Source organism: Ammospiza caudacuta, chromosome 3 (genome assembly GCF_027887145.1).
Source record: "Ammospiza caudacuta isolate bAmmCau1 chromosome 3, bAmmCau1.pri, whole genome shotgun sequence".
Lineage (NCBI taxonomy): Eukaryota > Metazoa > Chordata > Aves > Passeriformes > Passerellidae > Ammospiza > Ammospiza caudacuta.
This window is the reverse complement of record NC_080595.1, coordinates 107,172,576-107,190,615: the sequence shown is the minus strand read 5'-3', so window position 1 is coordinate 107,190,615 and position 18,040 is coordinate 107,172,576. Positions and strand designations below refer to the sequence as shown.

General features: G+C 36.2%; 1 protein-coding gene across 1 annotated transcript in view; it reads left to right on the top strand.

Moving 5' to 3' along the window:
• Positions 1 to 18,040, top strand: part of MMS22L (MMS22 like, DNA repair protein) — an 87,450-nt gene that overhangs the window by 18,626 nt on the left and 50,784 nt on the right. The window contains exons 11-14 of the mRNA XM_058802316.1: positions 4,576 to 4,638; positions 9,943 to 10,062; positions 10,485 to 10,705; positions 13,088 to 13,597. Coding sequence (XP_058658299.1) covers positions 4,576 to 4,638; positions 9,943 to 10,062; positions 10,485 to 10,705; positions 13,088 to 13,597 — 914 coding nt within the window. The remainder of the gene's footprint in view (positions 1 to 4,575; positions 4,639 to 9,942; positions 10,063 to 10,484; positions 10,706 to 13,087; positions 13,598 to 18,040) is intronic.

Below are 18,040 nucleotides of genomic sequence, written 5' to 3'. Positions count from 1 at the left end.
ATCCTCTGTCATTTCTCCTTCTGTTCTTTTATGCTGTTACTGTTAATCTATATTTCTGTTTGTTTGGGGGTTTTTTTTGTTGTGGTTTTTCTTTTATTTTGGGGTGGGGGGTGTTGGAGGTCTCTGTTTGATTTTTGCGGTTTTTTAGTATGGTGGCTTTTTTAACCTTCCGGCTGCATTGCCCGTATTCCCTAATTTTCCAAGCATAAACTGTGTGGCATCTTCCACAAACTGGGCTTAATTGCCCTTTTTTGTGAATTGTCTTTAACTATTTGTAAATTGACAATGCATATTAAAACTGGAAAGGCCATACCTTCTTTATGTTAAAATTGGTACTGTGATTTCCATTCCTGATTTAGGATGAAAGTTTAAAACCTGGAAATGTGTTTGTGAACTGCAAATCTGTAAGAAGGGAAGAGTGATCGCGCAGGTTGAGCAATTTTGATAACTTAAAATCCCTTTCTTTGTCTTTAAAAGCAGTAAGTCTGTAAATAGAAAATGAAAGAAAAGTGTTGAAATTTTGAGAATGCTTACAATCCTAAGTAAAATTAGACTTTCCAAAAAAATTAAGAATTACTTGGATTTTCTAATCTGCAAATTTATTTTAAGAAAATTACATGTAGCAAAGGTGTGTTAATTCAGTCCTTGAATATTTCAGTGAAAAACTCATGACCATGTCTGTTCACTGGGGATGTGGGATGCTTAAGCTTCTTCTGTTTGCCAGTTTCCAGATCCTTCAGGAGGCCATGGCAGGCTGCTTGTTATCATGTGGCCAAGTGAAGCAACCTCTTGCACATTCATACAGTGTGAAGTTGCAGACCAGTTCTGGTTGTCTGAGGACAACTGAGGGTTGTCCCAAGCCTCCCTTGGCTTTGCATGTTGCTGCCTGGTGGGGGAGAGGGACACAGTCCAGAGTGGATTATAGAGGGACCTTGCAAGACAAAATTACTACACTGCTGCTTCTTAGCAGAATTTAGAAAGTGAGAAAAGGTTATTCCCAGGTGGAATACAGAAATCTCTGTGAAGCACACATTTATACTGGGTTTCTTATATTTAATGCCCTAATCCAAATACAGTGATACTGATTACTTTTATCATTGGGGCTTTTTTCCTGTATCTCACTCTGATATATACTCTGTATTTAGCCTCATGAGAGATTATTTTTTTGCCCCAGGCACTGTATTATTTACATAAGCCAAAAAAAAGGTAGAATGAGAATAAGGATTCCTGTTGTTCTTATTTTAAAATAGGAATCTGAGACACAGTGACAGGAAGTGACTTGCCCAAGATTAAATAATACTTTTCCTTTAGACCCCACCTGGGAGAACAGAATTTCCAAGTCTTGATTTGTAAATCATGAGACCATCCTGTGCATGCTTCTCTTGATGTTTCCAGTAGTCTTCATGTTCAAACTGTTAGCTCTGCTTTGCATTTCTGAGTTACTGTGAGTTTGTCCAGGGATCCCTGTTCTCGTACAAAAAAAATCTTATCAGTAACATCAGGGCCTTTTCACCCACCACAGTAATATAATCTGTCATGGACAGGTTAATGGTAACCATCCCTTGAGGTCCTGTTCCCCTCCTTCAATTGCAACCTCAAAATATTTTTTGAACATTATAAGGTAAAACAATCTCTGATATGAATTTGTGAAATCAGTACAATTACATGAGGACTCTGTTGTCCTGTTTTGTTGATTAAACATATGATGCAATGGCTTTGTGACACATGCTTTCTTTTAATTAACTCTGATCAGAGGTGGGAGTGTGATGTGTCATAATGATGGTTATTCATGTGCTCTGTAGCAAAAATTGCCTCTAAGCCTATGTCATCTGTGGAAGATTTTCAATTTTTTAATGTGGACTGCATGGCTGTAAGGTTGTTATGAAAGCTTTTAAAATTCCAAATAGGTTTCAGCCTTGCTTCTTTTTATTTTTTCCCCCTTTAGCTCATAAAAAGTGATTTCAAATATGCAATGATTCATATATATTGAATATATATTTCACATACATGAAAACACAGTTTTAAACTAGAAACTTTTGGACAGGTTTCTTACAGACTGTTCTGAGGGATGTACAGTACGTGTCTCTTTCAATATTCCCCTGTTCAGGTCCCACTTCACTCTTCTGAAAAGTAGAATTTGTATATTTAAAACTCAGATGGGACCTGATGAGAAAATTTGCCACTTCTGAACATTGCAGGGGTCAATTTTAATATCCTGTAGGCTAAGGTAATATAGGCAGAGTTACTTGGGGCTAAGAATTCTTGCCTTTGAATAGAATAATCTGAAATGACTATGTGGCAAGATATGCAAACATGGACTTCCAGCTAAGAAGCCTAATATAGCTTTTCCAGGCACTCAGCTGTTAGTCCTTGCAAAAGTTTCTTCCTGCAAACTCAGCTCAAGTTTTTGGTTTTAGCAGCACTTCTATGCTCTGTGAATTCTCTGGGCTCTGTTGATTTCTAGGACTCTCTTGGGGTGAAGGGAGGATGTTTTAAGTCATGTGGTTTGGAGTCAAAGATGTAGGTTCTGTGTATGTTTTGACAGGGACAGATTGGAAACAATGGTAAACAGGTGCTGTGCCATATTGCCAGTGCAATAGGGAATAATGTTTGGATATAAATCTATTGGGATTTGAATGCAGCAAGTCTGTTAAAATATAGATACAGTTGTAACTAAAAAGAGTGCAGCAGGTGGTTAGTGTCCTTTCCTGAGTTTGGACTGAACTTGGGTGCACTCTTGTAATCAATCCCAGCTGGTGTCAGGAGTTTGCGCTAGATTATTCCAAGATCTTGTAAGGTGATCTGCATACTGCAGATGAGCTGGAACTTTGGCAGTAAACACCTGTTGTATAAAACATGTGTCCTTGGTCTATGGTACTGCTAAAAACATGTTCTAAGCAGGCTGATTCAAACATTCAGTGCTCTCATAGACATTTAACTCTAATATCTACTTATTGCTGCCAAAACTGGCCTTTTAGCAGTTCCTTAGCTTTCCAGGAACTCTGCAGTAGGATGTTGCCCGTGTGTAGGTATTCACATAACATCAGGCTCTAAAACACAGTCAAAAATTGAATGTACATAATGGCAAGATTTGTCTGGAAATGCTGATTGTTCCTAACCCTGGGTTTACCTGTTATTGAAGTGCTGCCTTTACTCCTTGACTGTCTGTTGGTGCAATGTCCTCCTGACACGATGCCAGCTCTGGTTTCATGATACAGAGCCTTTGGCATCAGTAACAGCTTAAATCCTGTTCACCACCCTAGGCATGACATGCCCTCTGCTGTTCTGGCACAATTTGTGGTCTCCATTTCCTGTGACCCAAGTCAGGCCCTATTCCCTTTTTCATTCTTTCTTCCTCTCCTAAAGCTCTCTGTTGATTCCCTATTCTGGCTCAGAGTCCCACAAACAGAAGTACCAGAACAACTGAGCAGTGGCATGCCATAGCTGTGAGGGCAGAAAGAGGAGCTCAGGGTGAGGAAGAAGCAGTGGGAATTTCTTAACTGATACGTGTCACGTTCCTGAATCTCAGGAAATCACAGCTTTAATGTAACTTTCTGTAGATCTGTCCTTTCATTTATATTTGTTCCATAAATAGTCTATGGGCTATGACTTGCTATCATGGTCTGTTTTCAGGATTCTCTTTTTCTTGTGGTGTAAATGTAAAGTCACCAAGTAGTCAAATAGTGTTGGATGAGTATTAGTGCATTTTTTTAAATAATTAATTTTTAAAATTATTTTGATACTTTCTGGAGTTCTGTGTGAAACTGTCATTAAGCCACACCATTAACCAGTTTATCAGTAGCAGAGGAGGATGGAGCACAATGGTGTTGCTCCTGGAAAGTAGTTATATTTCAATTACCAAAGCATAAAATGCTCTTTATTTTAAATTCTAAGCTGATGTTTAAAGGACAGCTATCTGCAAAATAATGTACAAGGCTAAACAGCTGTGGTACTGGAGGGAGCAAGTAAGGCAGGACAATGATGGAAGTACTATGTTCACACATCTACTTATCTGCAGAGGCTGTATATGTAGCTGTATGTAAGAGATGATTGTTGAATCTCCTAGAAATGTGAGTATATTGGCCTTGTTGCCTTCTTTTTCTCCTGAGAAAATGGCCTTAGTTGCAAAGCTTGTACCCTTTCCTGCTTTGCATAAATAGATGGAAAAGAAAAAAGCAAGAAACTGTGAGATTATACCTTTTCTTCCTTCTTACTCCTTATAGCTTCCTTTTTGCAGAACATTAAAGAAAGAAACTGTAAGTCATACTGCTTGGGCTAATAAATCCTGATTGTTTTGCATCTCCATTAAAAGTGAAGGTTGGGATTGCAAATGAGTCACCTAAAGTTGTTCAAGTTGTATGCTTCTTATTTTTATTTGCTTTCTGAGGGCTAATTTTTAGGACAGATATCAATTACCTTCCTATAACAGAAAAAGCTCTTTTTGGTGATGACTACTGTATTCTGTCATAAAATTAAATATTTCTGGAAATATTTTGTCTGCTTACTTTTGTGTTATTACATAGTGTTTCCTGTAAGGGATACAAATGCTATTTCATGTTGATAATTATTTTTCAGAAACAGAAGGAATCCAATTGGAAATTTGTGGAGGAGCTCCTTAAAAAATCCACTGATGCTCAAGTAAGTGTATAAAGAAAAGAATAATGAACAAGGAAAGTGTCAGGGATGCTTTCAGGAAAAGACAGTGCATGAAACAAAGTCCAACTAACAAGTGTATTTTTGGAGTTGTAGTGTTTTTATCACTGGTAAATGAACAACCTTGACATAGCTAAACTATGACAGTGTACAGTTCCCTCCTTGTTAGCAGTTCCACTTGCTTTAAAGTGCTGTGCTTCATGCTAAATTGTCAGATAAAGAAAAAAGATAATTATCCTGGAAGGGTAGTATATGGCTTCTTAGACAAGATGTATTCAGAATAAGAACTGGATGCTTAGAAAATGTAAATCAGATACTGAATGTAAGGATATCAAGTTGAGGAGACATGATGAAGGAGATAGTCAGTTGCATTGAAAATTCAGCTATATCCTCATCACAGCGGGAAGGTGACTTGCCTTGCTGAGCAATTTGTCTTACAGGCTTGAATCAAACTCTTACTGATAAGGTTCTAGTTTCTGAGCACTCATTTCATACCTTATCATTTTTCTTTCTGCAGAACTGTTAATGCAATGCTTCATGGCCCAGAGGTCAGAATTGACCTCCTTTTAATATGCTTTTAAATATGCTGTTCATCAAGTTTTAAAAATAAGTTACATTGTAGCTCTGTAAATTTGTTCTGAAGTTGCATGGCACAAATTGCAATCGTTGTATCAGCAATGCCTGTAAAAATAATTTCTTTATTTATATATGTTTAACAAAAGAATACACATGTTTATTTTTTCATTTGGTATATGAAATTAAGAAAAATCCTGCAAAATTCTGTTTTTGAAAGCAGAAGGTGAATCAGTTCTTTCAGTTTTTTAAATTATATAACTGTCTTGCTCATGGAGTAGCAACAATTGTACTTAAAACTGGAATGCAGAACAATACTTGTTACAACTTTTTGACAAGAAAATAATTGTGGCTGTTAGGAGAGTTGAAATGATAGCATGAATTTTCAGATTTCTAAACATAAACCCTAATGTTTGGCTATGTAGTTGTACTTTATCAGCTTAAAAGATTAAGTCTTTTTGAATGATTTTATGGTATATGACAAAATACAAATTGTGCATATACATTAAAACCCCAAGTGATGACATTACTTATTGGATGTGCTTACCATTCTGTGAGAGAAATTGGAGAGATTTAGATAAGATGCATAAAACTGAGTGGCTTATTAGCCACCTTCCTGTTTGCATCTTCTGTGTGGCAGCAACCTGAGACACACATTTGTAGTTAATGTTCTTTTCTTCAAAATAATCCCCTTTTCTTGTGAGTGTTTATTGTTTTAAATAAAGATTACTTTGAAACAGAACATACATAAAATATGCAGTTTTTGATGCTTTCAATAAAAAGGAAGTATTGAACTGTAGATAGTTTAGAAAGGCAGCTAAGTGGCCAAGTTCAGAAGACTTGCATTTTGGGTCAGTCATGACAGTAATATGAAGCAAATATGTGTTTTAATTTTCAACAGCAACCACTGTTGGAATTAAAACAAACCCTCATTTGCCAAAGACATGGTTGTAACTATTACCAACCATCTAAGGAGCCATCTAGTTTATTTCCTTTTTTTATTTGTTCATTATTTTTTCTTGCATTATGGAGTTAGCTGCCCAAGGGAAGTGCTCCTTGGGGAACATTAATTCCTCTATGTGCATGCACGAGTGAACAGAGTACTTTATTAAAACACACATCCTGCTCCCTATCCCTGCACAGCAGCCTTCCTGACAGTGTCTAGGAAGGAGAATGCTTTTGCCAGTAGATATGTCCATCTCCTCTGTTGATCTGTCAGCTTCAAGTGGCCACTCCTACCTTTTATCTTATCCTTTTGCATCTCTTAAGTATTTTTGAGTCCAGAAAATGTAGTAATGAGAAGCACAATGAGATATCAAAGTCAGTAGTGAAACGGAGCATTGAAAAGTGGGAAAAAGCAAAACTGATAATAGTATTCTTTGAATGAACAGCAGGACAGAATTGATGATACTGCCTATTAACACTTGGCATGACTTTGTTACTTAATCCTCTCTGAGCCATCCTTTTCAGCATATAGCCTGTTATCTACTAAAGATGCACAGCAATAGCTGTGCAACATAAATTAAAAGAAATAATAGTGCTGATTATCCATTTGCTAGAGAGGGCAGGAGTTGGTAGTTAAAAAACTTCATTTTTAGGTATATGGCAACTTAAAAACTAACCACATTTAGTACTATGTTCATCAGCCTCATAATCTTGTGCTTGTTGCTCCTTAATTTCCCTATAGCTTGTAAACTGCATGCTCAGAAGAATGGCAATTTACACTGAATGGGGGGGAAATGAAGAAGAAATCAAGTCTGTGTAGTTTTGTGTGTTCAAAAGCATCTGAAAAAGGTGCAGAACATACATTTGTAAGGTAAATTGATAATCTCCTAACAATGACTGTTAAAGTCTCTTCATGTGAGCTTCAAATTCTATGCTGTGAAAAGATGGTACAGTAGGTGTTGTTGCAGCCACTGAGGGTACCAGAGCATCATGAAGCAGCAGAAGCTGGAGTTAGCTTTACCATCCTTAGGACAGCTAAGTATTTGGATACAAAAATGCCTAACCAGTGTTAAATCTGCAGCGTTTTGGTAGTTTCAGTAGTTCTGTTGTGTTTAGGTGGTCCACATGCAGGCAGCAGAGAGCCTAAGGCATGGTAATCCAGGGTACGCTGGATTTTGGGTGTGATGAGCACCTCCAGAAGATTGTTTTGTGTGTCCAAGTGAAGATGGTTGAGGGGTGCCCCAATAATGCCCTGTTCCCAACAGGAGCTGCTTTAAGATTCAGTCAGCCTGCTGCTGAGCAAGGGAAAGATGTGAAGGTGCTGTTCATCCTATGGGATCAGTAGTGATGGGACCCAAAAGCACCCTGTGAGAAGATAGGAGCAGTCATGGATACCTGGCCAAGTGTAGTGGGCTTCTGCCTTGGATATATCCTTTCAGCTTCAAACAGTTGACCAACAGCTGAGTTCTTCAGCCACAAATTGCTCTCTTTTAAAGTTCCAAGTAGATAAGAGTTGAAGAAAATTGCTCATGTGAAAAAACTCCCAGGTCTATCACAAAAAAAGGGCATTTTTGGGGAAACTAGTTGTACAAGGTGTTTCCTACCTTTTCTGTAATTTGGAATTCTCTTCCAAAAGAAGAACAAAAGCTAGTTTACAATTCTTTTTGTACTGCAAAATGAAAATTGTTATAGTAGTAATATTATCATAATTGTGTTTGTCTACTAGGCAACATCAAACTGACTAGATTTATGGGTTGTCAGTATAGGAGGAATTTGTGTTTATGAAGTTTTATTGTGAGAATCAAAAGCTTTTTGGTTTGCAAGAACTAATAGCAGTCTGTCTTAGACTTCTTATTTTAGAAAATAAATGCTTTGTGCTGTTTCATTTCTGCCTCAATTTTGTTATACCTTCACTGTATTTTTTGTTTAATTCTGCCTTAAGAGAGATAGAGAAGTATTTCTTGGGTTTCTAGGAAAACCAATTTTGTTACTACAGTAGGAGGTCATAAGAGAAAAATGTTGTGTTTAGATAGTACTATCATTTTGATAGTATCAGGTGTTCCTCCCTTCTGTGATAAATTAAAAGCTGACTACCTCAAGAGTTCTGATAGTATTTCCAGCAGTGCAAGAGACCATTTTAAGCAAAAGAGCAATGAGAGAATCCATTAATCCCAGGGATATTTGAAGTCTCGATACTCTTTTATATTAAATTTGAGATAAAGCCTTCAGTGCTATCATGGTTTTGGAAACTGTTCTAAAACTGTAGTTGGACCGATAAATAATATTCAAATTGAAGATGCTCAACTTCTGTGTTTATTGTTGAATTAATTTAACTGAAGGAATCATTGTTTGTTGAATTAGAACCTAAACATAACTCTAGATTCAAAATACAACTTCAAGACTAAGCATTCCCTTTCTGTGAATTTTTGAATGGTGTGTGTTTTGGGTTTTTTGTTTCATTTTTGTTTGGTTGGTTTTTTTGCAACCTTGTAACTGGGTAGATCCCTCTAGAGAAATAGGTCTGTTCAGCTGCAGGATTTCTTGTTTTACATCAAGACTCTTGCTTTTATTCATTAAAAAAAGAGCAGCTGTTCTGTCCCTTGTTTTTTGTGCAAGATTGAGGTTTTTTTTGGGAAGTCTGTTTAATTAATAGTTACATCATATATTTAAAAAATACTTGAGTATCACCTTTCATTTTTAGGCATATTTATTACATTTGAATTACTATTCTGGATATTTTTAATGAGTCTTTACTGGAAAGTTACTTTCCTATTTCATTGGTTTTATATCTTACATGTAATGTCTTGAATGTATAATTTTCTGTGACAGTTGAAAATGTCTTTTCAATTTTCAAGTTGTTTAAGGAATGCACCACTTTAGAAGCCATATGCCCTACATTAATTGTTCATGAGAAGAGAAGGCAGACGTGGTTAGAAGTTCCTGTGGGTGATTGTATACTTGTTTGCAATGTTGTGATAAAGTGTAGCAAGTCAAGTTTTCCACACGAATGTATGGCCAGGTAGAGACAAGTTCATGAGTTAGACTCATTTGTGTGGCATTGAAAACAGGGAAAAAACCACTCAAAGACACAGTAAGTCATAAGAAGTAGCACTGTGAGTAAGTCATAGAATCATGTAATGGTTTGGTTTTGAAAGGACCTTCAAGGTCATCTACTTCCCACACCCCTGCCATGGGGTACAGGTGTTAGACTGACTCACACATGTAAAAATCTACTCTTCAGACAACTGCACACAAGTTGGTTCATTAAACCACTTTTGCAGGCAGTGGAGACAATAAAGCCCTTATGGGAATTATCACCCTAAAGTAGATGCCAAAAATAGGCTGGGTTAAACACATGGTTTTAGTTCAGAGCATGGAGCTCTTAATATCCTACCTCCCATAAAAGTTCTGTTTTGTTGTTACCAAAAGCTGGATGAGAATAATTCCACTTTCATTATCCCACAATTACTACCCGAATGCTTCACTGTGTTCAAATTGTTTGGTATTTCCTATTTCCTTTCCTATGAACCTTTTCAGAAGTCTTTTCCAGCCTAAATGATTCTGTGATTCTATGATTCTGGGATGAACCAGCATTGGCTGGTTTGCAGGGTGCAATTGTCAGCTTTTATCTTCAAGTTTGTTGTTTGTATTAGAAGATACATTTACTCAACAGTATATAATTAAAATTATATTTTATATTAGGAGATTACTTATAGTCTGTTAGTACTGGTTTTATGTATCCTACAATTAATTTTTTACCTCCTGTTTAAGGCTGGTGTGTTGGAGGAGCACTTACGAATGCACCTTCAGTGCTGTTTGACTTTGTGTAGTTTCTGGGGTTTGAACCTATCTGTTGTCACCATACTCTGGGATTATTACAGCAAGAATCTGGTAAGTAGCTGAATATATAAAAATGTAGAATTGCATGTAGTCAGTCCTTGATTTTTGCCGATTAATTCTGATTTTCCTGTAGCTGAGCTTGATTGCTATACTTGTGTAAAACTACCTAATCAATGACAGTATCCTTAAATTTGCTATGTTTGTGTAATGAAATCATGTGTAAATTTGTTATGGTCCATTACATTATGAAATTATAGAATATGATAATATATTTTAAGTCCTATTTTTCATCAGGACTACACAGTTTAAGGTCTTGTAAAAACACTTTGCACACAGTTACAAGGCATTTTTATTGTTTTAGCCATGGTAGGAATATATCCTTTTGTTCCTGTGAAGGAGTGCATCTTACTGCCTTTGTAATATTGGCATTTATTGTTATTTATAATATTTTCTGTTTTCATCTGTTCTTTTAGAACAGCTGCTTTACTGTTCCTTGGCTTGGTCTGAAGGATCTGGCAAATATTAGTAAGACTTCTTTGTCGATGCTTGAGTTGGTGAAACGCTGCTGCTGTGAACAGCAGGTCCCTTCTCTGTACAACTCTAGCAACAGTTACTTCATTTTCCTCAGCATCTTGGCACAGATTATGAGAGAAGAAAACAATGGTGTGCATCCTTGGAAACAAATTAAAGGACGGTATGGATGGTTTTTAGTTTGTCTCATTTTGTAACAAGTGTGGGGGGTTAGGGGCCCTTCCAGCCACACGTGAAGCAGAGGGCACTCTGCTCATGACAAAATAAAGGGGGTGAGGGATCCAGGGTGACTCATAATTTGAGGAAGCAGTTGTTCCCTGAAGTTTCTGTTGCCAGCTGAGGCTGTAACTGGGTCCAAGAATCACCTTGGCATCCATAGAGTGGGATGATTTACCTCGTCCCACTGGCCAGGAATTTGGTAGACTGGCAACCAGTGCAGTGGTACAACCCAGTTGCCAGACAGATAATGTAATTAAAGCACAGAAATTGTGTTTGAGCTCCATGTAAGCCATGTGTTGTTCAAGAGCATGCAGACTGACACTTGCTACACCTGCATTTTCATTTAAATATTTTCTTTTCAGTAGTTTTCAAAATTTCTCATAATATTTTTGTGAGGATTTTAATATTTCACTTAATCTTGGAACATACTAATTAAGTACAGTCAGTCATGATATAAAAAAACATAAAATATATAAGCTCTAAATGAAATTGATGTTTTAGATGTGTACTAATCTGTAAGATTTTTCTTATAGTAATGAGATAGCAATTGTAATGATTAACACAGACTTGTTAAATTTTTTTTCATTAGATAGAGAAAACAAAAATAGTTCTGGTTTAGGCTTTTAAAAGATTTTGTTAAGTACTAATATAATTAATTAAAATTTTATTAAGCATTAGTAAGATCTTCATGTACACAAGTAATGAACATTAAAAAATGCCCACGTGTATACACACCTTACAAAGTTGTGGTGTTCTTCTTCCAGAAAAGAAGAGTTATCTTGGCTGTCAGAAAAGACCAGTATGCCTAATGTCTATGTACACTTCAGAAGTTTAGTCACTAAAGTTTGGCTTTATGAATCACTGCAACTATGTAGAAACAAATATGTTGCTGGATTCTGTGTCAATGTCTTGCTTTTTTTTTAAATTTTAATTAGCCTGCTCTGTTCTTACTGAAATAAAATTACACTTACATTTTTGTGCTCTTATAGCTTGTTACTTTGCCTAATTTAAGAGGGGGAGTAATAACATACAACACACAGTGCATCAGTCTGCTGAACCAGTTTTCTTCATTTCTACCTTGAAAAAATCAATTACACAAGTAGCAAAATTTAACAGCCTACAGCTATGATTTTTGGATGAACTCTGTTTTCAGTAGCTAACCAAGCATTAATTGATGCATGAAAAACATAAATGCCTGTCAGTAGTAATTTACTACTAAACAACATTAATTGGATTTGCTGTAATTTTTGGTGGCTAAATTTCATAACCTCAACACCACTTCCAACTATTTTCTAGGTGACAGAATAGGAAAACAGCATTTATGGATGTTTAACTACTGTAGGTGGAAATTATTTTAAATTAAAGGTGAAGGATATACCTAAAGTTTTAAACACAAAAAGTTATGCCATTATCATCTTACTCCTCTGTTGTAGGAATGGTGATTTTTAAATAAAAGTCCACATCCAAGCAAAGGTCCCAGGAAAGATCTCTTTGTGTAAGCTTTTTCCTTTTTGGCAACCACTTTAAAGTTTCAAAGTTGCAATGCTTGTCACCATCAGCTGTTTATGACTTGAGCATTGTCCTGTCAGTAATGCAGATAAAGTTTCATAACATCTTCCTACCTGGAGAGAGCTTTCTCTTCCAAATGCCTCAGTTTCTCTGTTTTCTTTCAAACCTGTCCATACCATAGGTGAGCAGTAAAAGTTGATATAGACTTTGGCAAAGCACTGTGGAGAAAAGGGATTTTCCAACAGAAGTCTTCTTTTTACTGCAGTGATGGTTTGGTAGGTGAGACTTTGATCACTGCAGCACTATAACATAATAGCAGAAACCAGTAGCTGATTTCCAGGTGGAAATGAAGTTTCCAGGAAAGAAGTTGGTGTACAGGAATGGTTTGCTGCTGCAAAGAGATGCCACTTGACAGCTCCCTTTCCTAGGAGCCCTCATGGGCTAAACTTGATTGATTGATTTGAAGGTATCAAGGGAGGACATCCATGGCAGAGAGAGTCGTAGTAGTAACATTGTAGAGTAGTAACATTGTGCTCAGCTTGGTACTAGAGGTTGGATAAGGGGGAAGGGCTTGGCTGCACCTCCAATTGGAAACAATGTGTTCTTTAAATCAAAAGCAAAAACTGAGAGCATGTTTGTTCCAGTAATCATAAGAGTAACAAGAAATAAAGAGTATTTAAAATTTAAGGGTTACTGGAAGAGGGTAACCATAAACTAAAAGCATGAAAGTGCAATTTTAGTCACTCGAGAAGATAGAAAATTGCATACTTTAAGAAACTTTCTCTTTCCTGTTTTTTTTTTTTTTTTTCTAATGTAGAATTTATTCCAAGTTCCATCGGAAAAGAATGCAGGAGCTGACAGAGGTGGGGCTGCAGAACTTCTTTAGCCTGTTCCTCATGCTGGCAATTATTGTGGAGACAGAAGATATCGTGAGTCGGGTGCTGGATCTTTTGGATTTCCTGACTCCATCCTCCATCACCACAGCTAGGAGAGCTCTCATCTGGAGAGGTCATTTTGCTTTTCTTTTAATTTATGTTGAGAAGAGTATGGACATCAGTGCCCTGGCTGAGAAAGTCTCAAATGCTTTCCGTGAGAAGGCAAAGGAGTTTTTAGTGACCAAAAATGACCACACACAAAGACAAAATCTCTGGACTCTGCTATCAACCTACATTGATGGGGTCCAGGAAGTGTTTGAGACCAGCTGCTACTTGAGCCTTTCTGAGGAGAAGTTGCTAAATGATGGCTTTACTATGCTGCTGCCTGCATGTCGAGGAGCTGAGCTGAGCATGGTGCTGAATTTTCTTCAGGTTGTTCTAGCCAGACTTCGGTAAGTTATTTGGTTAAGTTGCGGATTTAGACTAGCATTTTGTTTTTAGGGTTATACTGTAGTTCCTATTAATTTTTTTACCAAAATCGTATAAACGGAAAGAGAAATCTCTGAAGGGATATGAATGATATGTTAAATTTCAAAATTCACCAATACTTCAGTGCATACAGAATCTTTGAAATGTTTCCTTATTATTTCAGGAGATTAGGTTTGACATCCAGATGTTTTGTTATGAATTAGTGTCTCTTTAGAAAGTCATCCAGTTGCTTCTATTTCAGAAAATATCATCTTTTCTTTGGTAAAGGAAAATTGGAAATTATTGTCTCTGCTAATTACATTAATTGGAGTGTGTTGTTTTTTTTGTTTTTGTTTCTTCATTGAATGTGTTCTGTTTTTCAGACTTTTCATTCTATTTTTTTTCTCTTTTACCAAGGTTGCATTCAAATTCTACAGTTATGGAGATTTGAATACATGTCTGGGGTTCGATAGGAAAGAAGGAAATCATATTTTACCACTTTCAAGCAATTTTGCTTTGATGTACTAGTTCATTCTTCAACATCCACAGTGCCCTTCAATAAGCATATTTTTTTTTCTACTGATGCCTTTGAGAAGCAGTCCTCCAGTTTGAAGCCCAAACTGTTTTTTTTTTATAGGATATTAAGAGGTAGCTATTGATCTGCCATTACTTCAAATGTGCAAGACTGAAATATGTGTAAAGAGCTGTGGAAGAGTACATAATAGGAATTCTGAGGCCCATATGCAAGATCTCTCTTTAAGCAGGTTCTTTGTTATTGTCTAGTAGTTTGACTGCAGCTGTCAATAGCTTATAGATCCAAAGACAACTGTTTTTCAGGCAGTCTTCTGAAAAAAGATGAAGCACAAAACTAAGTTTAGTTGATTTATTATTTATTATTTCAGTTCAACTGAATGTATTTCCTGGAATAAATTGGAGACTTCAAAAATACTTTGACATTTTCTCTATTAGCTAATAGACAGCATTTGTTGTGTTGTTTTTAAAGATGAAATAGAGAGAAATTTCAGAGTGGTGAAAAAATTGCCTATTTTTATAACTTGGCATTATTTTTAAGCTTTCCAGGACTGGGGATTATGTGGCCCTCTTGTAACACAGAGAAGAGGGCATGGAAGTTCAATCTAGACTTCTAAGGTCATCACAGACAAGGTACAGGACAGTATTAGTACCTTCTTTTGCAAAAAGTAGTTCTGCTGAAATATTTGAATTACCAACATGCTCAAATAGTAATTGGTATGAGAGAGATTTTTAGAACCTTGCTTTTAACAGGTATTTCAGTTTCTTTATTTATACATTTTGTTACTGCTACCACCCTGTTTATCCTATCTTCAGAGGAATTAAATTCCTTAACACTTATGAAACACTTTGATCTTCAGGTTGTTTGGAACAGGAAAATGTTAGTGATTTTCCTGCTTTGACAGACTCACTGAAGTGAATCAGTCAATCCCCTGTTGCCATGCAAATAAAACAGCACTAAAAACATTTTTTTTTGTTCAGAAGATATGGATGGATTTGTGCTAACCAGATGCTAAAATGTTACTGAATTGACCAGACTGATTAGGCCTGGTCTATTTTCAAACTCAGAAAAAGATGAGATGCTTGTTTTTAAAATCCAGGCTTGTATAATATAGTATATCATACATACTTTCATAATATGTATATACTTATACTTTCATAAATGTAATTTTTCTGTACACTGTACTCTCAATAATTTTATAACTGTATGACAGGGAATTTACAGGTGGGAAGGAAGTGAGATCACTGATTAAAGAGACAAGCAGCTCCCTCTAGGCTGTTAGGAAATAATAACTTCATATGTTACTTTCTGTTAACCCCAGATGATGGCTCACAGGAGCATTCTTTATTGCTGATTAAGTAGCATTATGAAAATACTGACTTGGTTGTGTTAACTAAGTGCCTCAATATTTAAAGCTTTAAATGTCAAATAGTTTTAGCAGTCCCTTTTAACATATCTTGTTGGATTGCTGGAATCTCATTCCAGGTTTCCCAATTGTTTTTATTTGAGGAGACTGTAAAAATTCCAGTCTTTCATTGTCAGAGTGAGGTGTAGCCAAAAGCTCTTCTTTAATTATAGCTATTCATGCTGCTGTGGTTAAGGGTCTGTCAGCATTTCCATTATAAACCTTTATTTTCAAGGGTTTGTAACATAGCAGTGAAAACTTGCTCTGGGCTAAAACTCAGCATACAAGGATTTGAAAGTGCACTTGTTTTCTTTCTTTCTTTTTTCTTAAAAGACATCTGAAAAGAGACCCCTACCTTCACTATTTTTACACCACAGTGTTTTAAAATAACCCTTTCCAGCTCTTTCTTGTGTTTTTCTTGTCTTCTAGAAAAGTACAGGTAGCTTTTCATTGTTGTGTTTACCTATATTTAGACTATTTTAAATAAGATTTCTTAAACCAATTTTTTAAATTGACTGTTATCACATTGATTATTTTGTGATCTATATATTTAAATAGAACTATGTCTTGGCAGGAGAATTCATTTTATCAGTTTTTGATACATGGTGAGTGGGTAATTGGAATCAAATGCTACTTGCTGGCACTTGCAAGTATTTGATCTTCATAGTAAGATTCACTGTGAAGTGTAAGATTTGTGTTTTAATACAGTCTCCTTTTAAAAAGCATATAAAATAAACAGTAAATAGTTAAGAAACTCCCCTAAACAAAACATGAAGTGCTTCCTTCCTATGTTTACTTATTCTGCTTCTAGCTCAGACATAATTTTTTTGCTTTTTTTCCCCCCTGTTTTTAGACAATGGTTTAAAATTCTTATTGTTTTCTTTTGGTTTTATTTTCTTTTTTTTTACTGAAAGGTAAATGCAGGATGTTTGCCCATGTGTGCTTTCATTTGTTCCCGATCTCTAGCACTATCTGTCATCTCAGTGCCTCATGGCACAAAAAGAAGCCCTAGGTTAATAAAAATACAGGCATTAAATAGATTTGACAGAACTTGCTGTAAAAATGGATACAAGGCTCAGAGAAATTGGCTGTAGGTGCTGGCACTGCAATATGTTATACTTAAAAGAAGTGTTTGAAACATGCTAAAATGTCTTGTATTGTAATGGGGTATTGCTTTGACATGAGCTTTCTCTTATTATTGTCATCCTGGCATTTGTGTTTTTTGGGGTGTTAGCACAGAGTTACAGACTATAAAATGTGAGTAGATATCCTGCTGTGCTCCAAACATCTTTGCCTAGTTTCAGGGAGATTCCTGTAGGAGAATTGAGATTCCTGTAGGAGAAATGAGAAGTATCACTAACCTAATACCATAATAAGTGGTAATTTTACTTTGAAAACCATTTTTGTGCATTTGTGCCCATTGATACTTTCTTGCTAATTTTTGAAAATTTCAATGTATAAATTTTATAAGCTCTTACAGCAATATTGCCCAGGTAAACTGTCTCTAGTAGAAAGTTACATTAATAATTGGGCCATGGGTAACAGGAGAACTGAATCTTTCTATCTGTTTGAGTGTGTTTAGCCTTGAGGTTGTGAGAGAAACCACAATAGGAATGGATTATCCAGTATATCTTTGCTATGGAAATGTACAGTCATTTGTAATTTTTTTTTTGAGTTATACTTGCCATCAAAACAGCCTGTGGGAAGCTTTTTTGAGACCAACAGAAGCATCTCTCCCCCTCTCTGTTACTGTGTAAGTCAGTAGATAAGCTCAGGAGGAGAATAGAAAGGTCCACCCTCCTTCTTTTCTTCCCCCTCAGGGGTTATAGTGTTAGTCTTTGTAAAATCTTTTTTCTGATGTTGAGCTTCTGAAAACTGTATTCAGAAGAGTTTGGAAGATCACGAGTCTTCACTTACCCATCCCATCCTGTGAGGATATTTAGAGCTGCCAGCTGTGATGTCCTGATAAGCAGTGAAGGCAACTCTGTGACTAAGGCACTGAACTGGGAGTCAGAAGATGTTAGTTTAGCTCTAAGATCTCCCACTCTTAATGAATGACTACTAAAAGTTGCTGTGAACTTTGTTCACCTGTGTGAAAAAAAGGACATAAATCCTTCCTTTTTCACTTTGCAGCAAATATCCTATGCCTGGGGAGCAAGGATGCCTTGCTATCTTGAACCATCTGTTAAAGTATTTCTACTGGTTGTTTTTGAAGGTCAGGTATTCCATTAACAAAACTGGTGTTTAAATGAGTGTAATGAAAATCTAGTCTCTAAATGCTCTCATGCATGAGAAGCAAGCAAAGATTTAGAAAACAGCAGCATTTTGAGAGATTTCCTATGTCTAAATCCTTAAAAATAATCTGTAACCACCTTCTGAGCAAATAGTGTGTGTTCTTAGCTGCAGTTGTTGCCTTAAGGTGTGGCTCTGGTAATTAACACTGAATTTTCTTTTCTTCTTACTTTAAGGGATTTGAGGGTTTTTTCAGGT